Below are 21,966 nucleotides of genomic sequence, written 5' to 3'. Positions count from 1 at the left end.
TTAAATAAACGGGGGGCTGTGGAATGAAAAAAAGCGTATGGAAATATTTAATTAAGGAGCAATCATGGCCGTGGGTGATTTTCTATTTCAATCTCGGCAACCCTTAAACGGAAACAGTGGGAATTCTAATTAGATTAATACCACTATGCAAATGTATGGCATTTTTGAAAAGGCAGGGGCCACGACGTAATTATTTGAGTAAATAAGCGGGAGGGGTGTGTGTTTTTTGGAATGGGGGTTGGATGTCAACATGTGAGGGTAAACTGTTTGGATAATTCCTGTCGAGCTCATTCCTACCGTTCCAAAAGGTATTGTTAATGTAAGCAGTAAACAGTATACGCAGTACTGTATGAGACGGCAAAAACAGATGCACGGGAATTCACAAAGGTACAGCTGATGGATCTCTCGTTTCAGAGTCCCTTCATCCTCCACTGTGTGAAAGCCTGCAGTATGTCGAGTTTAAGCCCATTAGAGTAAAACTTGGCTCTGTAAAGAATGACCAAGCATACTGGAAACAGGGCCTTGCATGTGGCGGTGCGGGCCTGAAGTCATTACGCCAACGACATTACCAGTCTGATCTCATCAGACGCCACACACTGACGTCCGGGGGGCATGGCGGGTATTCGGGCTGGAGTGCCAGCTCCAAATGGGATTCTTATCTAGGCATCTCTCGTCGCCATCAGAGTCGCTACGGCAGATGCAACGCGCCATATCTGTAACTTCATTAAACGTGTCCATTACATCAGTCCGAGGATGTATTAGATCAGCCCCGGGAGCGGATTTAATCAGAGTTCATTGGGGTAATATCTCCAATTGGGCAACTCATGCCTGCGTCACAGCTCATACATTTCTCACACTTGGTTTGTGATATCATTTCCATATTAGAATGTTTAATGTGACATCATATTTCAATACAACCATTATGGGAGTATCTAACTTTTTTACTTTACTAGGTGTTTCCTATATTAACATGAAGCAATTCTGACTAACAGGTTGTACACCCTTGGCAATAAAAGGCACTGGTAATTAAGAGCAAACATCACAAGGTCCTTATGGGACATGAATTAACAGGGAATGGTCATTGTAAACCACCGCAACCATAACCAACTGAGCTAATCATCATTGTTGCGCCAGGGGATTTTCTGTAGGAGGGCAGGGAGACGGGGTAGTTGGGTTAGAGGTCATGGTTACGGATTAGGTGTCCAAGACATTCAGGGCTTCAAGGAGCTGTAAGTGACAGAGCTAATAGAGGTGTGGCTGTGTGTGTGTGCGTGTGGCTGTGTGCGTGTGCGTGTGTGTGTGTGTGTGTGTGTGTGTGGCTGTGTGTGTGGCTGTGTGTGTGGCTGTGTGTGTGTGTGTGTGTGTGTGTGTGTGTGTGTGTGTGTGTGTGTGTGTGTGTGTGTGTGTGTGTGTGTGTGTGTGTGTGTGTGTGTGTGTGTGTGTGTGTGTGTGTGTTGTGGACAATCCTCGAAGGAGGCTCATCTAACATCCAGAGGGAAGCCAGGATGGAGCTGTGCTGTACCCCAGGGCCCTCCCAGCCATCTGCTGCCCCTTGGCTAATACCCCGGCAGACGTTTCAGCCTCCCCTGGATCAAACGTGGATGGACAGGAGGGGGGGGGAATCAAGTGGGCTGGGGTGGAGGAGATGAAGGATTCTTTTACCCCGGCATGGTGCATCAGGCTCGTGGTAAGACTGACCTAGGGGTTCGCCTGGATGGGTGGTGGAGATTTTTAGCAGAAGGTGGATTAAGGGAGAGGCAGTGAACTGCGATTGGGCAAAAAGCTAAGGGCATCTGTGTGAAGGAGACTCTTCCAAAAAAGCACAAGACTCCATTTATTATATTTGAGTTGAAGGTTTATCTTTCTTAAGGTGCCAGACTAGGTGTACCAGTGCACCAGAAAAGCTGGATGTATTTATTTTATCAAGTGGGGAAGAGACATACATGTGGTTAGAGAGTGATTGGGAGGTATTACAGCAGACCGTCGCATAATGAATTAATCGTTGAAGTATCATTAGTGTGTCGTGGGTTATGATAATAAGACTAGAATTACCATCTCATATCCCAATCGTTTCTCATATACAGCACGTTCGATTTTTCACTCCGATGGAAACAAGAGCCTCCTGTGGAGGTCGGAGGGGGGTGGGATATATGTGTGGATGTCTAACTGTATCCCTCATGGACTGTAACACGAGACAGCCCATAGGGAGAAGTGACAGGGAAAACAATATATGTAAGGAAGAAGAAGGAACAGACTAACAGAAGCAAATGACTGACTAATGTACTTACGACTGGTGGACGCTGCAGTTGTAGAAAACAAAATCAACGCTGGCGAACTTCTTGCCCGTCTCCTTTGACTTCAGATAGAGCTTCACCACTCGCTTGTCACCTGGAAGTATTGTAGGAATATATGGAAATAAATATATTAAGAATACTTTTGTCTTAATCTTAACAGTTAATAAATAATAATAAGCTACATTAATTACTGAACAACTCAATAATCAATCACAGTTTATACATTTGCGAAATTGGACTTCTAATAAAAATAAATGATCCATCGACACGTCACACTTTAAATTTGAATTCCACTTGTGTGACCTGAACATATAACACGCACACACAAAGAAACACTGTAGCTTAGCAACACAGCGCTCATGTCACACCCACAGAAGGGTGGCATTAAAAATAGCAGCACCAATCAGAGTTTGGATGCCAGAGATGAGAACTCATAATGGGGCATAATGGGCAGTTGAAAAACTACAGATGTCTCTTTGAGGAAACTTAGAGCGCACTTTCTGACAAGTTTTCAGTGCTTTGACTGCGGATATCAAACAAGTCTTTCTCATTTGTAGCTTGACAGGAATGGACATGAAACAGGTGCAGATATTTTTAACTATAACGATAAACCGCCCTGAAGTCACTGCTTTGAAAAAAAGCTAGGAGCATAACCAGTGTTGTTTAGAAAAGAAAAAAACTAATAAAATGAAACTGACAACTGTGCATAATGCATGATAATGGGAATTCAAAAACCGTTCTATTTTCAGTACATAAATGTAGACTCATGTTTGGGCCACTGAAAGGAAATGGGTAAGCGTTATTGGTGGTGACAAGGTATTCTGAATAAAGACGCACTAAACATACCATCTAGTAAAATGAGCGTTCTGTAGCTTTCTCCCATGCTTATCGTACAAAGAGACCCTTGAGGAGGTGACGCATCAGCTTCATACAGTATGGAGGAAGGACGATGACATAAGTATAAAAAGTGTCAAATGGAATACAGAGTACCAACATAAAAAGAGTTTATTACTAAATTCCTCAAATATATAACTTCACATATCTAAACCCGCCCGCTAGCTGCCACCACCCAGTGATCTCACTACCCCGATGATTTCATCGCTCTTCCTGTACCGACCTTTGTTCCTGGTGATCGGGATGATTTCTCGGATGGAGGGAGACATGCAGAAAATGTGACCACCCTGGATCTGTCCCTCCGTCTCCACATAGTCCTCGAAGGAGCAGTTGACCCCCGCTGACAGATCAGGCACGTTATGAGCCTGGAGGACCAGCTAGAGAGGGAAAAGAGAGGGACAATCAGTACAAGATCAATGGAAGGACATGGTGTACATGGATTGTTATAAGATATGACATGAGGGTTAATGGGTGTTGGGGAATGGGGGAGGTGGAGAGAAGCGTGGGTATGAGTATGTGTGACAGCAGCGGGAATAAAGGAGAGTGTGTGCGTCAGTCGGAGCAGCTATTACAGCAAGGTTAATGTGTTCGTGTTAATGTGCAGAAAGAAAGTGAGGCAAAGTGTAATCACTCAAAGCGATGTGGTTACTTTGAGGAGCCGCTGACAGAATGAGAGCTCTTACTCACATGAATAAATGCACACACGAATTTGATGACAAGACAAAGAATCCACAAAAAGTTACAGATGCATCCTTGGTGTAAGATGTTGTGACTTTTGAATGACTTTTCATTGTTACACTTGCGTAAAGACAATGATACTCTCATATATATAGTTTGTTTTAACTAGTATAGTTTTTCCAAATTAACATTATTTTGGATCACTGTTTTTGCTGTAGACATCGTGCAAAAAACGTTGAGACACAATGTTCATGGTTAAATTATTATTTCATTATCTACAAATAACAGCCTCCGGCTAAAATTGTATTCTTCTGTAAATGTTAAAATCATTTTCTGTAAATCATTAACATTTGGCTGATTTTTCTCTTACAGTTAGATATTCAAGCAGATGAAAATGTGTCAAAGCAAGACATTTTTTGTGAGAAAACTTCATAGAATAGCCCAAAGCCACATTTTGCACACTAATCCTAACTCACGGGGTTTTCATGACCTCATTAAAAAGGGTTTATTCCACTGTAATGTTCACAAACAGTTGAGACATACCTGGACTTCAGACATGGTGACAGAGATGTTTTTTGGCTGAACGGTAAGCTCCACACACTGCCTCTGGTCTGAAGCAAACCTCTGGGGCTCTCCGGCTCGCTCACACCGGTCCTTGCGTGAACATCTAAGGAGCGGAAGATAAAGAGAGAAAAGAGAGAAAGGAAAGGTGACAGGACACAAATTATGAGATGGATAAAAAGAGAGGTCGACAGGCAGAAGAGTGAGACAAGAGGGGAGGAGAGGAGAGAGGGAGAATGTGAGCAACTGTTATCATATTAAGATGACAAACATGCACAGCCATCACGTCACACAGAAATGGGAGCAATAACGGAAGACAAATAGGCTAATAGCTTCCCCCAGCCATTACTGTGGGCCTTTACATCATTACCTTATTGGCTCTGACATTTGTGCAAGACTGCTAAGCTAAATGAACCTCCAGCCCCCTCATCTCTTCAGTTTACAGCCCCACCCAATCAAACTTCTAGGGAGATATACAGGCAATCATTAAAGTTTCCCTAAACCGTAAAAATGATACAAGTCCTACCAGCCACATATTAACGGGGTCAGCAATTTCCCCAGTTTGTTACGAGCCAAGCGATCGTGCTAAAAAATCGCAATACAGCCCCATATGGCAGCGGTGTTACTATTAGCTATTCATAATGCATTAGCTATCATTTCACCTTCGCACTAACAACAACTGGTCCCTTTGGTGAGAGAAAAAGTGCTGATGCTGCGTTCTGCGAGGCCTCAACAATAAGAGGGAGACGGGTGTAAAAAAATGCTAACTGCCTCTTCTGAACAGCAGCCCCTCATCCCCTCGTTTAGTTAGCCTTCGCTCAAGCTCAGCAAGAAAAAGCTGTCACCAAGCGCTCCCCCGGGAGTCTCTAACTCACACACAAACACACCTACACACACTGTACAGGCATGAGTTGTAATGCATAAAGGAATGTACACATTCTCTCATTATAGACCTGTTTTCCTTTTACTGCTCCTCTAGTGTGTGACTGTGTGAATATGTTTTGAATAAAGTGTGCTCATTTGTCTTAGAACACCTGCGTGTTCTAAGACAAATGTGTGTGTGTGTGTGTGTGTGTGTGTGTGTGTGTGTGTGTGTGTGTGTGTGTGTGTGTGTGTGTGTGTGTGTGTGTGTGTGTGTGTGTGTGTGTGTGTGTGTGTGTGTGTGTGTGTGTGTGTGTGTGTGTGTGTGTGTGTGTGTGTGTGTGTGTGCGCGTGCGTGTGTATTCCCCTTTCAATTCCAGCATTGATTGAAACTACGTTGCTCTTAATAAGATATGGCTAAGAGGACCAGAGGGCTAAAACGAGGCTGATAAATACTTTGGCTAATAAATACCAATTTGTCCCTAGAGATATCGGACACATTTGGCAACAATATCAGAAAAACCAGAGTAAGCTGTATTCAAGACAGCAGGTTAAGATGTGCTCAACAGAAGAATATCTCCGCATCATGTCCATCATAAATGTGCATGTCATTTTAAGGACGTTTGTGTGTGTCTGTGTGTGTCTGTGTGTGTTCTAAAATTGAGAAACACAGGTGGTGTGTGTGAGTGTGTGTGTGCCTTGAGGAAAGGCAGGTTGTGGATATGTTTCAGAAGTTTAATTAAGGCACAGAGATGGCATTACGCCCAATGCTTGAGGTGTTCCAACTTCGGTTTACCATCCTGTCACCATTCAATAAGAGGTCTCTGCTCTCACGCTCTCCTGTGTGCATATAAACACACCCTCAAGTCAAAGGGAGAGATTACATACAGAGCCAGTGTTACTATATATCACTACACTTGTTAGCGATTAGATTTGTTTTCTAAACATAACTACAAACCATCACTCTCAGGGTTACAAAATGTTATCTGAAACAGTAAAACAAACATAAGACCTAGTCAGCATCCTAAACTTGTTGCCAAAAAGTTCCCACTTAAGTATTATGTTCACTAAAAACAAACATAAAAGCAAGCTAAATACCACTAAGATGTGTTAGTGATGCAGCCTGCCAAGCCGTGTTGTCATGTATATGCTATTAAAAAGGGTTTAGCTTTGTTTAGTTGACACACTTCAGCAGGATAAGTCCACCCGAGCCGCTTTCAAGCTGTGTGAGTTTTCTTCAATTAATCATTAATATCATATGTGACTAATTAAAAAGGTGTTAGAGGCATTTTACTTTAGTTATTACAGGGTGTTAAAAATAGTTCAAGGTCAACACAGGCCACATTCAAAGCACCAACTGGCTGTCTACTGCATGTGTGTGCAGTGTTCAGGTTCTCTATACAGTCTGTCCAGGTTTTACTGAGCATTTGGACAACCATTTACATGAAGAAAGATTAACTTGTTTTGTGAATATTATCAACACTTTGAGGTAAAGAGAAAGGGTCAGCTCTTTAAATGCTGTTGATTTAACATTACATCAACAATCACATTGTATTACAACTCATTCAATGTTGAAGTTTTAATCTCTCAGTCAAAGTAATTGACCTAAATTGGAAATTCTGAATATGATGGTATCTACAGTATAACATTCAGCAAGTGACATATACTGTATGTCTTAGCAAGATGTCAAAATGCACAACTAATATCACAACTGAAAAACATTTTAATGAAAGCTCCGAGGTCTGACCAAGAAAGTATCCTGTGTCTTTTTGTAATGCTTATTTCTGTCCTACAGTTAAAAACAACATCAGTACAAACTTTAATAGTTTTCTTCAGTAAATAGTTACTTGAAAAAAAAACGTGAAAAACAGATCCTAGATTTAATTTTAGGGTGGATTTTCTCTTCAAACAACAGGTATTGGAGTAAATGTGGTGACAAAACGCTCATGATCTTATGTGTCAGCTTTCAGGTGGGTGCACCCTCTCCAGCACGATCAACTGACACACAACTAAAAGCAATGATCTAACACAATGTCATGCAGGGGTTCCAAGGTGAAGAGTGTTAATGTGTGCATGAAGTGTGTCGGGTACTTACACATTGTGGAGGACACACCATCCACAGTGAGGGTCTCTGGAGCCCAAACACTCCCCACAAGTGGTGTACTGCTCGCAGCTTTCCACTGGGACTCTAACCACCTAGGGAGAGGGAGAGAGAGATAGAAAGGGGGAGAGAGAGAGAGAGAGAGATAGAAAGGGGGAGAGAGAGAGAAAGACGGAGGTGATGAAGAAATAATTAGTATCCTTGATGTAATCAAACTCGTACAATGAACAGTACCGTATACACGGCTGGATGGAGATGAGCATTTGACAGTTTATCAGACTGATACAATTCAGCAAACAGAGTGTGTTAGTGTCAGTGTGTACATTCCTAAGATTGAAAGAGAGCTAATCTGTGGAAAGGGTGTGCGAGTGTAAGTGTGTAAGTGTGTAAGTGTGTAAGTGTGTGTGTGTGTGTGTGTGTGTGTGTGTGTGTGTGTGTGTGTGTGTGTGTGTGTGTGTGTGTGTGTGTGTGTGTCAGTTTGTGTATGTGTGTGTTCTGGTGAGAGATTCCAGTCCAGCGGTGTGTGACAGCCTCCAGTGAAGCGTGTACAGAGGAGTTCTTGCTATGCATGCTGGTACACCTGACAGGTGGCAGTGGCAACTGTGCTGTGATTGACAGGTGACCTCAAAAACCAATGGGAGGCAGAGGAGCAAACGGACAGACATGCAGTATGCGTTCGTGTAGCTCTGTTTCTGTATGTGTGCGTGTGCGTGTGTGTGTGCGTGTGTGCGTGTGTGTGTGTGTGTATGTGTGTGTGTGTGTGTGTGTGTGTGTGTGTGTGTGTGTGTGCGTCATGGACAGCTATACTGAATGTTCGAGCTTGGTGATAGGCTGCAGATGTTGCCTAAGAAACAAGATCAAGTGTTTAAGTTACCCTCGACTCCTGCTCAAAGGTGATGACAGACGGCTCACAACATGGCACCAATGGGTCTCAAAGTCTGTGTGCGTGTGTGTGTGTGTGTGTGTGTGTGTGTGTGTGTGTGTGTGTGTGTGTGTGTGTGTGTGTGTGTGTGTGTGTGTGTGTGTGTGTGTGTGTGTGTGTGTGTGTGTGTGTGTGTGTGAGAGACTTGACAGTGTCTTAAGTGTGCAACAGAGATTGCTAGCATATGCGCAGAATGCTTGTGCGCGTTAGATAAGGAGCTTGTTTTAGCACGTATGTGTGTGCACATGTGCTGAGTGTCAGCGCCGCACTCAACTTTTCTTTACTGACGGGCCCCAAGTCGATGAGTCGCTTGATCTCTGTTTCATGATGTGTGTGTGTGTGTGTGTGTGTGTGTGTGTGTGTGTGTGTGTGTGTGTGTGTGTGTGTGTGTGTGTGTGTGTGTGTGTGTGTGTGTGTGTGTGTGTGTGTGTGTGTGTGTGTGTGTGTGTGTGTGTGTGTGTGTGTGTGTGTGTGTGTGTGTGTGTGTGTGTGTGTGTGTGTGTGTGTGTGTGTGTGTGTGTATCAAATTGCAACAGCAGGCTTGTTTTAAATCATGCAGCTGAGAGTAGGCCGGCTGGTCAGTAAGTAACAGCATTTAACAACCCTACCCTTGGGTAACGCTATTATAGCGTGGACACACACACAGATTTTAACATGAGAGCCCCATCCAAGTGGTATGTGGGGACTTAAGTAGTGACTGGCCCAGTGGGGGTTGACTTTCTGATGAGGTTGGGATGAGAGGTTTAGAGACAGAGAGATGTATGGATGTATAAGAGAGGGGGGACAAATGTACAGCAGAAGAGAGCAGAGGCCTTAGGTAAGAGATAAAGCTGGTTAACTGCAGCATGGAAACCAGGCAGACAAAGGAACGCAGCTCTGAAATATTAAACTGGGGCCGGGATTCCTCCGTGAGCTTTAAGTACAACACAGATATGAGACAGATATGACATAGTGGACCTCATTTATTCTCTGAAATGTTTTGTATCATACTGGCTGTGGGCTTTTTGATGGAACAATACTGCTCTAGCAGAGGGCAGACAGACAAAAACACTTGACACTGTGTGCCAATAAGCCCCCTTTTCTTTCGTGTTTCCATTTCCCCTGTTTCCCCCACTATACAGTTGGTTATTTCGATTACTCCTATGCTCCTTATGCTTCTTTACCCGCCTCACAATTTTCAAAGATTCATCCTTCTCTAAGCATCCCATTCAGTCACTCTACAGACCTCGGTGCAGTAGCTTTCTAGTTGGCTTGCGGCCCAGAGACAAAAAGACAGATGAAATGATGCAAATGAGCAATGGTAGGGACCAGAGGGAAGAGAGGGAAGTGGTCATCTACTGGAAGAGCTGACCGGATGGATGAGAAGAGGGAAAGAGAGGTGTAATGAAGACACACACGGGGCGAATGGGCGAGGACATTGTGCTGAGTAGATGGGATATGGTGGCAGACGGCTCCTATGTGTCATTGTCATAACGAGTGTGAGTATAGTTTTCATGTGATAGGAGAGCTGAAAGAAGAATGGAACAAGGGATTGGTGTGTCTTGGATAATAAAAGAATGACAGAGGCGAAAAATGGGTGTGAATGAATGAGCAGATAATGGATGGGTGGATGAGGGGAAGTGGGCTATAGTTGACGATATGTGATTGGACACCTCGGAGAATAAATCATCACAGGGTGTCCTTCAAAGAGTTTATGATTTAACAAAAAAAAAAAGAGGAAAGTGGAAAGAAGGAGCAAGGATTCCTTATGTTATCACAGAGGCAAACCAATTCCCCCTCTTCTCTTCATAACTCATCATGACTCTGATTCAGGACAATGGTCCACATAAATCATGCAAACACTAAGGGTACTTGGTGAGCTAGCATAACCCTTATCACTGCCCCCTGTAATGATAGATATGGTCTATTGTTCACCATTGTTTCTGTTCTGGTAGTAGTGAAGCCACTATGGGCTTTAGTCAGTGGGAGTGGCATACAGCTGTTGATGTGGTGGTTGGCTATGATGGTTGTTTTTCCCAGTGGGGATATTAAATGCTTTATTGGTACCGGGAATGTACTTGTATAAACCGCATGTAGATCCAAAAAAATGTGTGTCTGCGTTTGTATGGGGAACAGTGCTTACCCACAGACACACACACCCTCCCTTGCCGGTTTCCCCTCTCCGTCTCCCTCGATGGCTCTTTTAATGAAAGCCAATTCCCCACAGTGTGCCACATTACTCCTTTAAATGACCTTATAAACCAAGGCCGCCATCTCCCCTCTCTTGCCATCTCCTTATTTACAATAGCATCCAGCGCTGTAACTCAATTCTCCTTCCTCGCTCTCTCCCCGTTTTGTCAGCCCTGTACCCTGACCATACCCTCAATGCCATGACATCTCCTTTCTGCAATAAACTTTCCACCTTTCCTCTCCAATCTCTTTTTACAGGGCGCTATCACCTGCTTTTAAACGCCCAGCTAACAGGCTTTGCGACGGTCACCCCCAAAAACCCAATGGACTTGTAAAGCTTTCAGGACGGCTTTTCATTGGCTGATAAATCTATAGACATAAAAGGAACAGCCTTGTTGCGGCTTCGTTTTTCAACATAGAGTAAAAGAGGAGGGGGGCGTAGTGGAGATGTCAACCAGAACCTCTTCTTTGTGTTGCACTGTCTGGGAGCCGAGAAGAAGAAGTCTGTTTATTTTCAGTTATTTTTAGATTTCTGCACAAGACTACGCATCATAAATAAGCAAAGCATGTGCCTCATTGAACAACTACCATTGAACCTCCTGCCTTTCAAACATAACGTCATATAGTACTTATCCAACAGCTCAGTATTGGAGGGGGAAACGTCACATGTTCAGATTCCAGAGGGTGATTTGGAGAAATCACATAAACGTGTGGCTCTTTTATGACTCCTCTGCTTTCATCAGAACCTAACTCTGTAATTATAACTAGCTGTGGTTGAGAAATTGAAGGAAAGAGTCTAATTAAAACTAAAATGTCACTTAACCACTCAGTGACCGAAAGGGCAGACAGCGAGAGGAGGAGGTTATCCCCTGTCATGGTCCCACCATCGCTTTGTCTCTGCAAACTAACATTAACCAATCTCAACTACCATCAAATCATCTCCCAGCTTCAAATGCTTTAATCTGCGCTGGCAGAGAACAGCTTTGTGGATGAAAAGAAATCTATATGTAACACAACATACAACTGGACTGTGTTTTGGCGGTCAATACTGTCCTGAGACTTTAATTCATGTTACCACCTGCTGCTTTGGCATCGGTGTGCCAGGCCTACAATTCGATCACTAGAAATGGGAGTCAGACCCACCCCTAGTCGTGGTCCGGCTATCCCTTTAGGCATAGTGCGAAAACATGTCTCTCACCATGATGTCTGTGTAAAAGACCTAGTCCTTCCAGAGCTGGAATACATGCTCAGGGGGGGTTGTATCAAAGCCTGGGTTACCATGTGTGCATTGACTGGATTGTAAGGGGCTTAGGAGATCAATGACTGGCTAGGAGCTCAATGTGTTGACTGATTGGAGTTAAGCAGCAAGGCAAACAAGACTCTGGAAGCCGGGCAACGAAAAGAAAGGCGAGGTGCCGAAGGACCGGCAAAGGGAGGGAGGATGGGTAAAGGTTGTGTCGTAAGAGAAAAGAAAAGTGAGGAGCAGCAATCATATCATGTTGTTCCATCGGAAAATAATCTGCTGTCACATTAAATGTGCTGAACGGTGCCCTTATAGTAAATCGCTGTTACACTGCAGAAATGTTATTGACAGATATGGCCATTGTGGTCAACTCAAATTGTTTGCTGCAGAACTGCTTTAGTGAATTAGGTCTTTATGTGTCACAGTAGAAGGAAAACGGTGCCCACTGTGATAGCTGTAATCTCTTGTTTTCTCACTCGCTGCAGTGTTATTTGCGCCTACTGCCCTTGCTGCCTCCCATGCTATCTTTATCTCTCTCATATTGTGTTTTGTCAGCCATTTCTCCGTCCCAATCACCTTTTTTTTCAATTTCATATTTTATTTATCTTTTGTATCCTCTTTCTCCTGCACTGGGTGTAATTATTCATCTGCTCCATTGTTTTCCCTCTTCTGAAATACTGTTTTGATCTCTTCTGCTATACTCCATCCCCATAAACACAGCAAGAGGCTGATCAAACAGCTTAGTTATTTGTCCTTTGCGTGTGCACATACCGTGAGTTCAAGGCCAATAAAGTTGACAACAAAAATTCCTGACTTCTATGAGGTGCACAGAGACACACAATGTATACACCACAAGCCTGCATTGCATCTGGAGTGCCTTCTCAGTGTGTCATTTCTACGCTCCTTAAAAATAATATAGTGGCACCTTGATACAAACTGTAGCGAAACTTTACAAAAGCATTCTTCCAACATCTGAGCAAAATCTATGGACATTAAATGTCTCCAAAAGCTGAAGCAAAACCAACCTGGAAAATTAACTTCACAAGACCAAATAATTGGTTTATTTTTTTGAAGATAAATAACAGGATATCCAAAATTACTGCAAAAGTTGGGACTGACCACACAAACAGAATAAAGATTAAAAAAACTGTGGATAAAAAAGACAAACAAAACTTTAAAGAGTAAAAATACAAAACCTCATCACTCATCAGATAGACATATCCATTAACTCTTTCAGAGAGCTAATCTCAGCTATTGGTCAATACACTCTCTCACTCTTTGTGTGGCCATTTGTCCATAATACTGTGTCCCTTGAGAGAGAGACTGAAAAAGCAGAATGAGAAAGAGCAGTAGAAGAAAACTTCGACAGAGACAAAGCACGAGGCAGAGATTGAAGAACCGCAGAAAACAAAGAATAGGAACAATGAGACTGTAGAGAGAGAGGGAGAGAAAGAGGTAAATGTGACCAGCTAAGGTAGACAGGCCTAGGGGTCTTCTAATTAAGTGAGGATGGGAGAGGCCGGCGGCCTGGTAAATGACTCTGTCACTTTAGTAAATGGACTTGGTAAGGAGTGAGGAGCCACACAGCTGGCATTTCCATTAGCACTTCCAGGTGACCCACCACCATATACACAGACACAGAGAAGAAGAGGAGAGAAAGAGGGAAACACAGGGGACAATGCTGCTTTTCTTTATTCTTTAGTCACTGTGCGGAAGTCATGCCTGGTAGGTGTATGGTGATGTGGAAAGAATAATATGCTAATACCGTATGCATGTTTTCCTTTGAAATCACTTTGAGGGAGCTTAAAAAGAGGTTTTTAAATATTGCAACAAGTAAATTGCAAATCCTCATACTTCCTAACTGGGTCTGGTGAGGCCTGCTGTGCATTTAAGAAATAATTTCACGAAAATCCCAAACTATTCCTAGTGCTGTCAGGCATGAGCAACACTGTTAAACCAACTGGTGGTTAAGGCACAAGACTGAATACAGTAATGTGCCCCTCAAAGATGCTCTGCAGGTCATACTGGCTTCTGATTGGCCTAATCCAATGACAATCAGTCAGAGCCCATGCTTGTGCCCAAATCAGTGTCAAGCAACCGATTGTACTGCCGATTGATTGTGATTGAGAAGAAAGGGGAGGAGGGGTAGATGGAGGGAGAGAGAAACCATTAACCTCCCTATCCATCTCACCCTCTTTTCTAACCCTATCAGTCCGCTCTATCACAGCATCCTTTGGGAAAAGACGTGGGAGTAAAACAGAGAGAGATGAGAGAAAGACAGAGCTATCTAGTGACAGCTAGACTTCCATTAGAACTGATAGCATCACGCCAAAGACAAGTGTCTGAGCACACTTTTCTGATGGGACACGCACACATTCAATCAACCACAAGTGAGAATGATACAACGGAAAGAGGGAAGTGAGAGAAAAGGCGGGGAACACAATTAAGTGAAATAGAGAGAGAGAAGGAAGGGAAGCTTGAGAAATTAAAAGAAATGGACACTATCACGCTCTAGAAATGATGGAATATGATCTGCCACTGTTTTGGAATTAGCCTCACTTTTCTCTACGCTTTCATTCTTCCTCTTTTTTAAATCTCTCTTACCAGTTTGACTTATTTATACCTGAAGTGACGGTACGTCCACACAGCAGCTTAAAAAAAGTCTTCCAACGCTTCCAACGCTTCTCTGCCCATTGACTTTGAATGGGGGTGACGTCACTTTGCCTCGCTTTTCGCCGAACTGCATTGTGGGGAAGCAAAGTGAAGATTTCCAGGATTTTCAGGATTCAAAAGTTGAGCAATGTTCAACTTTTGAAGCTGAGCTGAAAGCGTCAGCCAATCAAATCCCGTTTATGCAAATCTGACAGTACAAGCGCTAGCCAATCAAACCGCGTGCAAGCTGGCAGTTCATTTCCTCATATTCCAAACGAGAAATTACGGTAGCAAATTACCCGGTTCTTTACGACCAGAACTATTTACCGGGATACAAACCGGAGGAACCAGGCATGGAGGGAGGTGGCAGAGACAGTGGGTGAAACTGGTAGGTTTTCGCCTGTTTGGGGAGTTTATATCCAGTTACTTCGTTTTAACATTTGCTGTTGCTTTGTATGTCGGGGCGGGAGATTCATGTGATTGGTTGTTGGTCGCAAAAAATCCCCAAGCTTTCAGACATACCCACCTCCAAGATTTTCAAGATTTTTTCAAAGCTGCTGTGTGGACGAGGCGTAAATGTTCTGTAGAAGCATATTGCTTTTACCAAGAAAGGACAAAAGGTTTATAAATGTAGGAATCTACATACATTTGAGTGAGCACTAACAGTGTTGTGTTTGAGTATGTTAGGACAGTATGTCAGTCCTGTGCTGAGGAAGGTGCTTTAATGGTGTGAACTCTTGTAATTGAGTGCCATATACCTACATGGCTACACCGCCACCCCCACCACTACTTCTCCCTTCTCATCACTGTACTCCCGTCTTCGCCTCGCTGCACCAGGTCTATTAACATTTACATAACAATGACCACCTCCTTGCTCACAGTATGTGTGTGTGTGTGTGTGTGTGTGTGTGTGTGTGTGTGTGTGTGTGTGTGTGTGTGTGTGTGTGTGTGTGTGTGTGTGTGTGTGTGTGTGTGTGAGAGAGTGTGTGCAGGACACGCAAGAGCTCATTCAAGATTTACACTGTCAAGCCTGTGTGTGGAAAAGATGAACTAGAGTCATGCTTATACATTTTAATGAGCAGGTTGGACGCTTAGTGGGATCAGTAGCTAAACAAGAATGAAAAATATATATTTAAAACAAAATGTATGAAACTTGGTGAAAAAGTTCCTTTTCTTCAGGCATTTAATGCAAATCACATTCCCTCACAGCTACACGTACAATCTAAATGATGAAACAAAGTGTCAGCCAACAATGGCTGATGATGTTCAAACGCTGCATTATACACTTGTTAACTTCAGCAGGCCGGAGTTTGATAAATTATGGAAAATTAATCTTTGAGCTGCTTAGAACTGACTGATTAGCTGTATCCAGCTCACTAAAATGTCAGTCTTGATTGATACAACCAGCTGCTTGTTATGTGTGTTGATGTCAGTCTGTGCTAATGTGTTTGCTAACGAGATTGGCAGTGAACCAGTTATGTAAACACACACACACGATTGATGTTTGACAAAACCCTATGGGTAAGATATTACTTGATGAGTCCTTGTTGAGAGAGCCAACAAAACAATGCAGAGTATTGTTTGCTATTGTAGGGACTCACAGAACTCAATAACTATTTGTGAGCATGAATAAAGATTCCTTGGAGGGATGAGAGTCTCCGTGAAATGTGGACGGGGAAATCTCTTTCAGATGATGAATGGAAAGTCAGACAATGATGTTAGCCCACACATACACACTCAAACACAAATAAATGTGTGGGTACTGAGTTTGAGTTCAAGACAGGCAGATGTGGTTGATTTGAACACATGAAACATCACCTAAATTAAATGCAAAAGTGGCATACATGCTTTTATATGCTCACACGTGCACACACTCGCCCACTAACAACAACAAAGTTTGCCTCATCCATACACATAATACATCATTTCTCTCCTCTTTATCAAGCCCTCCAAAGTCCTGCTCGTGTGTTTCTGAGAAGTCCCCCTTTCCCACACCAGAGGAGATGAATATTCATGTGTTCAGCAATTAGCCAGCACCACACTCCATACCGCTATCATATGCATGGCTGCCATCAAAGACACAAGGATGTGCGTGTCCGTGTGTGTATGACACTGCAAGACGGGTACAAAGTGAGCAAGAATGGCAGCTGTGGCATCAAATTCTGTCAGAACTTTCTATCTTTTTGGCTATGAAACAAAAAGAAGAAATTATTTGATGATGGGAAGTCTCGAATGAGCCAAGACACCTTGTGATGATTTCCTACTGTGGCAGTTTTTGCACAAACACGAAATGCTCCAAAAAGTCAGTGTTGACAGAGGGTGACAATGTTCTAAGTGAAGCTTTTCTTACTTTATTGTGAAAAGAAAATTACTTTGGACAATAATTGGCACCTAAGTTACTAAACCGATAGTATTTCTTCATGGCGATAATGAGACCGTTAGGAGATAGGAATGGTGTATGTGTGTGTGTGTGTGTGTGTGTGTGTGTGTGTGTGTGTGTGTGTGTGTGTGTGTGTGTGTGTGTGTGTGTGTGTGTGTGTGTGTGTGTGTGTGTGTGTGTGTGTGTGTGTGTGTGTGTGTGTGTGTGTACAGCATAAAGCATGGAGGTAACTTAATGAATTTGTTAAAAAAAAAATCAGTCAGCTGGTGCAGACTTTTGTGTGGACTACAACACAGTCAGATGTGCAAACGTGATAAAAAAACAAGCACACAATAACAGAATAACATTAGCTACAGACAGAATAAAAATTATTCAAATTTCCTGCAATAACATACTGTCTCATGAAATGCACACACATTCAAACACACACACACACACACAAACAGCAGGCCGTCCTCTCCTGCTGTCATAACCTCCATTGATAATAATGACAGTGATGAATTTTGCTGGAACAGAGCGAGTCATAAATCACTGGGCCTCGCCCCTAACTCTGACTCACTGCCCGGGCCTACATTTGTGTGCAAGAGTGAGTCGGTGTGTGTGCGTGGGTGAGAAAGGGGCAGAAGGGAGGACTTGTCGTGGGCTACGCATCAGTGGATATGTCCAGTGACACCTTAATGTGCTTGGCTTGTCTGAGGAACCCCTGCAGGAAGCCAGCCAGCCCCCCCCACAGCCCCCCCCCCCCCACACACACACACACACACACACACACACACACACACACACACACACACACACACACACACACACACACACACACACACACACACACACACACACACACACACACACACACACACACACACACACACACACACACACACACACACACACACACACACACACACACACACACACACACACACACACACACACACACACACACACACACACACACACACACACACACAATTGCGGGATGAAAGTCGTGCTGTGTGTATCTATTTCATGAGAAAATTGGAAAAAGGTTGCATTCCTCATGTATCTTACGTGTGTGTGTGTGTGTGTGTGTGTGTGTGTGTGTGTGTGTGTGTGTGTGTGTGTGTGTGTGTGTGTGTGTGTGTGTGTGTGTGTGTGTGTGTGTGTGTGTGTGTGTTACAGTTGAACCCTGATACAGCTCAAAACAAGTCTCCTACTGCCATCAATTACACCATTTTCCATCTCTGCCTGCTTTAAGAAACAGACCAAGTGTGTGTTTGTGTGTGTGAGAGAGAGGGGGGAGAAAAGAGGGACACAGCAGCAATAGTGAGAGATCATTAAAAACATGGGAATGGGATCAGTAAAAGGCAGTTGAGATGGGAAGACTCAATTTGGGCTTAGATGGAAACATGGGAGCATGTGTGTGTATGTGTGTGTGTGGCAGTCTAGGCATGGATTTATAAAAGTGGGATGGGGGGGGCAGGCGGGATAGATGGAGGGCAGAGGAATAAAGATGAGGGTAGGACGGAGGACGAGAGAAGGGAATTGCCCCCTCTAGTCATTAGCGCTGGAACGAGGGTTTAGCTAGGAGGTCTGGCAACCGCAGGCCCCGCTCTGCTTAACCCGAGCCTGCTAACCATTAATGGGGATCAAACACACAGCGAGATGAAGGTGAATGTGTGTAAGAGGGAGAGAGTGTGTGTGAACGTGAAGGGGGGAAGTTTGAAGAAAAGGGCATTATGGGAGGTTGATAGAGACGGAACATCCTTGAGTGTTAACGGTTGAGGTTGTGTGCGCGTGTGCGTGTGCGTGTGCGTGTGCGTGTGCGTGTGCGTGTGCGTGTGTGTGTGTGTGTGTGTGTCCTTTGCTCCTAAATGCTCTAGCTGCCAAGATAAAGTGGAGCAGGCGGCAAACTCACAAGGACACTCTTACACAAAAACTGAATGCCTCCACTTTCATCTCCACATATCGGCTACTCCACTGTCTGAAACCTATAGTGAGCACTACATTAGCAGTCTTCAGAACTCAATTGACTAACAATTCATTGAACTTTATACTTATTTTAAATAAAGTGGCATTTTATGGACAACACAAGGCAAGTAACCTTAGTGTAACAGCTAATGCTATTTACAAATGATTACTAAAGCCACGTACGGATGTACAGGGAGATGCATCCATAAAGTATTATTGATTATGTAAAATTCAAGAGGATGACATTGACTGAACTGAAACTCATGAAAACCTTATCCAGTCTTGCAGTGCTGTATTAACTGTTCAAATATAGAGCATAAGACATACACTTCTGTATTTTTATAATTCAGTATTTGGGATTAAAATAATAACTGTTTTTTTTGTGGCATGTGTAAATCACACTTTCAAAACACCACAATCGATACAACTGCACTTATTCTCTGCTGTTCTTCACATTGACAGGTTTAATGACTTATAAGGACAGGATTCACTTGGCACTTACTTATACGATTTCTTTATAATTTTGTTATCGAAACTCCGGTATCATATTGGTATTTCAAACATCACCCTGTCCTTTCTTGGGAAGTAGTTTATTTTCGAATATGACTAACATATTACAGATTAGCAATTTAATTACAGCAGCTCCAGTCATGGACCAGCGGCGTTTGTAAAAAAAATTAGGGAAAAGGGAAAGAAGATTTAATTTTCTGGCCAGGCTTTGGTTAAGCCAGCTACACAATTGACTCGCCTTGCCTGGAACACTTTCCACAAACCAGACCTCAGACACATCCCTCACCCTTTTTAATCCGACCATCTTTCCCCCAAAGCTCATTCTAGATCTATTAAATGCGGACATATTTGCATCATGTACAAACCCACGTTCCTTTCTCCCCTCCTCCCTCCATCTCTGCTTCCTTCACTCAGTTCACTAATGAGACAGAAAAACAAGGGGAGCAGCTGGGCCTCGGGAGCAACAGTGATGTGACGCGCTCTCCTCCGCCTCTCCTTCCTCCCCCGTCACCAACTCCCCATCAAAGTAGACACAACTCTCACCAGCAGTGTGGCTGGTAATGACCACGGGCACACACACACCACATGTGACCTATAACACACCCTGTATGTCTGTATGTCTGTGTGGGTAATGTCTTGATTATAAGTGAACCATGATGGGGTGTGTGTGGTGTGTGTGTGTGTGTGTGTGTGTGTGTGTGTGTGTGTGTGTGTGTGTGTGTGTGTGTGTGTGTGTGTGTGTGTGTGTGTGTGTGTGTGTGTGTGTGTGTGTATCCACCAACATATTATATATAAATGGAGCCCTATGTTATAACTAGGCCTTGTTAGTCCTGCACCTGTGGTTGGTGCTGTGTTGAGGCACAATGGATATGAAAGCTAATGATGGCTACATACATACACCCACCATTACAACACACACACACTCCAGGTGTGCCTCCCTCATGTAAGAAAATCATAAATGTAATCACATGTTCCACTTGTTATGCAGTCATTGGGTACAAACATGCAACTATTGCTGTATTCTATGTACGCATTGTGGCGTTTTTTGCATTCTTCAAATTGTGCATCTCAAACACTGAGCTCACCTGTTTGTCGGTCAGCGTGTAGATGTGCTGCTGGTCCGGGCTGAACAGCATGTCTCTCAGTAAGGGATTTCCTGCCTTGCTCACAGTCACCTTCTCGTAGAGCACCGCTGGACGGCTGGAACTCACAGAGTTCACCAAGATCTAAAAGGAAACATAGGAGGTAACGGTTAAAATACTTATCTCACACTCAATAATAGATACAAGTAATACTTAATGCTGTGTTAATGGAAGTACTGAATATGGTAACAGTATTGTGAACATGGACATGGGGTAATTGCATGGATAGGAACACTATGTACTGGGTGTTATTTCAACTGTAGAAGAAAAACACTCAAAAGAAAACATTTTAAAAACTGAAACAATTAAAGGTAGTGGTGTAAATGAAAAAACATTGTGATCCTTAAAGCCGAGAAAGAATAAGAGTGAGCCACTATCTTTGCATTTCAATGAAAATGTAATCATACAATACACCTGTAGACATTAACAAATATAACTATTTATCTCACAGTGCAATTAAGTAAGCCTGAGCAAACACACATACACACACGCACACACACAAACGCGGACCCTCACATTTTCTTTGTAAGCTTTTAGCGAATAATTTGCCCAGATATGGAAAGTAATGGTGCTGATATGAGATGGGAGATTGGCTGGCTGGGGATGGCTGAGAGCCAAAGTCATCTCGGCAGCAAATGAAAAGCACAGAGCGACGGGGGGGTGGGCAAGTATCAGCTCTCCATTACTGAGCTTTGTCGACTCGCACTGCTATCAGCCCACAGTGACAAGGGAAGGGACAGCAGGCAATGACTAGCTGCGAAATGATACCGAACACCCACACACACACACACACACACATAAACGCAGACAAATAGGTTCACACTTAGATAGATGAAAAATGATAAGATGGGAACACATACACACACAGTGATTGATATGCATATGATAAAATGTGTTTTGATAGATATGTACATGCGTGCGCTCACACAGAGAAGGAGGTGCACACACTTTGCGATGAAAAAATGTATTTACAATCTCACCAAAAGAAACCAGGGGCAACTATCCCATTATCTTTCACTGCATGTGTGTGTGTGAGAGAGAGAGCGAGAGACAGAGAACGCTCATAAGGCTGTGATGAAGCACTGGAGATGAGAGAAAATGGGGATGTTATTATCTAGATAATGGGCCCGTAAATAAAGGATACATTTCATTCAAGGATGGCTCGAAACACAAACACATGTGGCAACATAGCTTTTTAAACACAGACAACCCGAATCAGGATGAAATGCGACTGACACACACAAACGCATAAAAATCGTTTTTAATTTAGTGGTTTCCCGTTATCAATTTCAGTATTTTTCGCACACACAAAAAGCTATTCCATTTGGCAGCAACATCTATCTCCAGACCAGAAGCCCAAGTCCAGGTCATTGGCGAAGGACCAGTCCCCTTCTAGACTGGTTTTGTTCACACAATAATAGAGAGAATAAAAGTCTGTCTTTCTGTCAGACTTCATATCTTTGGTTTGTATCCATCTGCTATCTCTCTGTGCATCTTCCAGCCCTAACATTTCAAATGTACAAACGACTGTCTCTTTATAGTTTTTCTCACTTTGTCCATTAATTCCACTATGAATTTAGGGACTCAAACACTCTTTGTTACTCTCTTT

General features: G+C 43.2%; 1 protein-coding gene across 2 annotated transcripts in view; it reads right to left on the bottom strand.

Annotated features, from left to right (window-relative positions):
• The window catches only part of plxna1b (plexin A1b), a 185,604-nt gene that overhangs the window by 77,881 nt on the left and 85,757 nt on the right, over positions 1 to 21,966 (bottom strand). For both annotated transcript variants that reach the window (XM_079684908.1, XM_079684909.1), the window contains exons 4-8: positions 20,301 to 20,441; positions 7,384 to 7,484; positions 4,410 to 4,533; positions 3,412 to 3,565; positions 2,289 to 2,388 (exon numbers count right to left, since the gene is read on the bottom strand). In XM_079684908.1, coding sequence (XP_079541034.1) covers positions 2,289 to 2,388; positions 3,412 to 3,565; positions 4,410 to 4,533; positions 7,384 to 7,484; positions 20,301 to 20,441 — 620 coding nt within the window. The remainder of the gene's footprint in view (positions 1 to 2,288; positions 2,389 to 3,411; positions 3,566 to 4,409; positions 4,534 to 7,383; positions 7,485 to 20,300; positions 20,442 to 21,966) is intronic.

The sequence above is a fragment of the Notothenia rossii genome, assembly GCF_949606895.1.
Source record: "Notothenia rossii genome assembly, chromosome: 5".
NCBI classification, from domain to species: domain Eukaryota; kingdom Metazoa; phylum Chordata; class Actinopteri; order Perciformes; family Nototheniidae; genus Notothenia; species Notothenia rossii.
The sequence above is the reverse complement of the archived record's forward strand: the minus strand, read 5'-3'. Positions and strand labels throughout refer to the sequence as shown.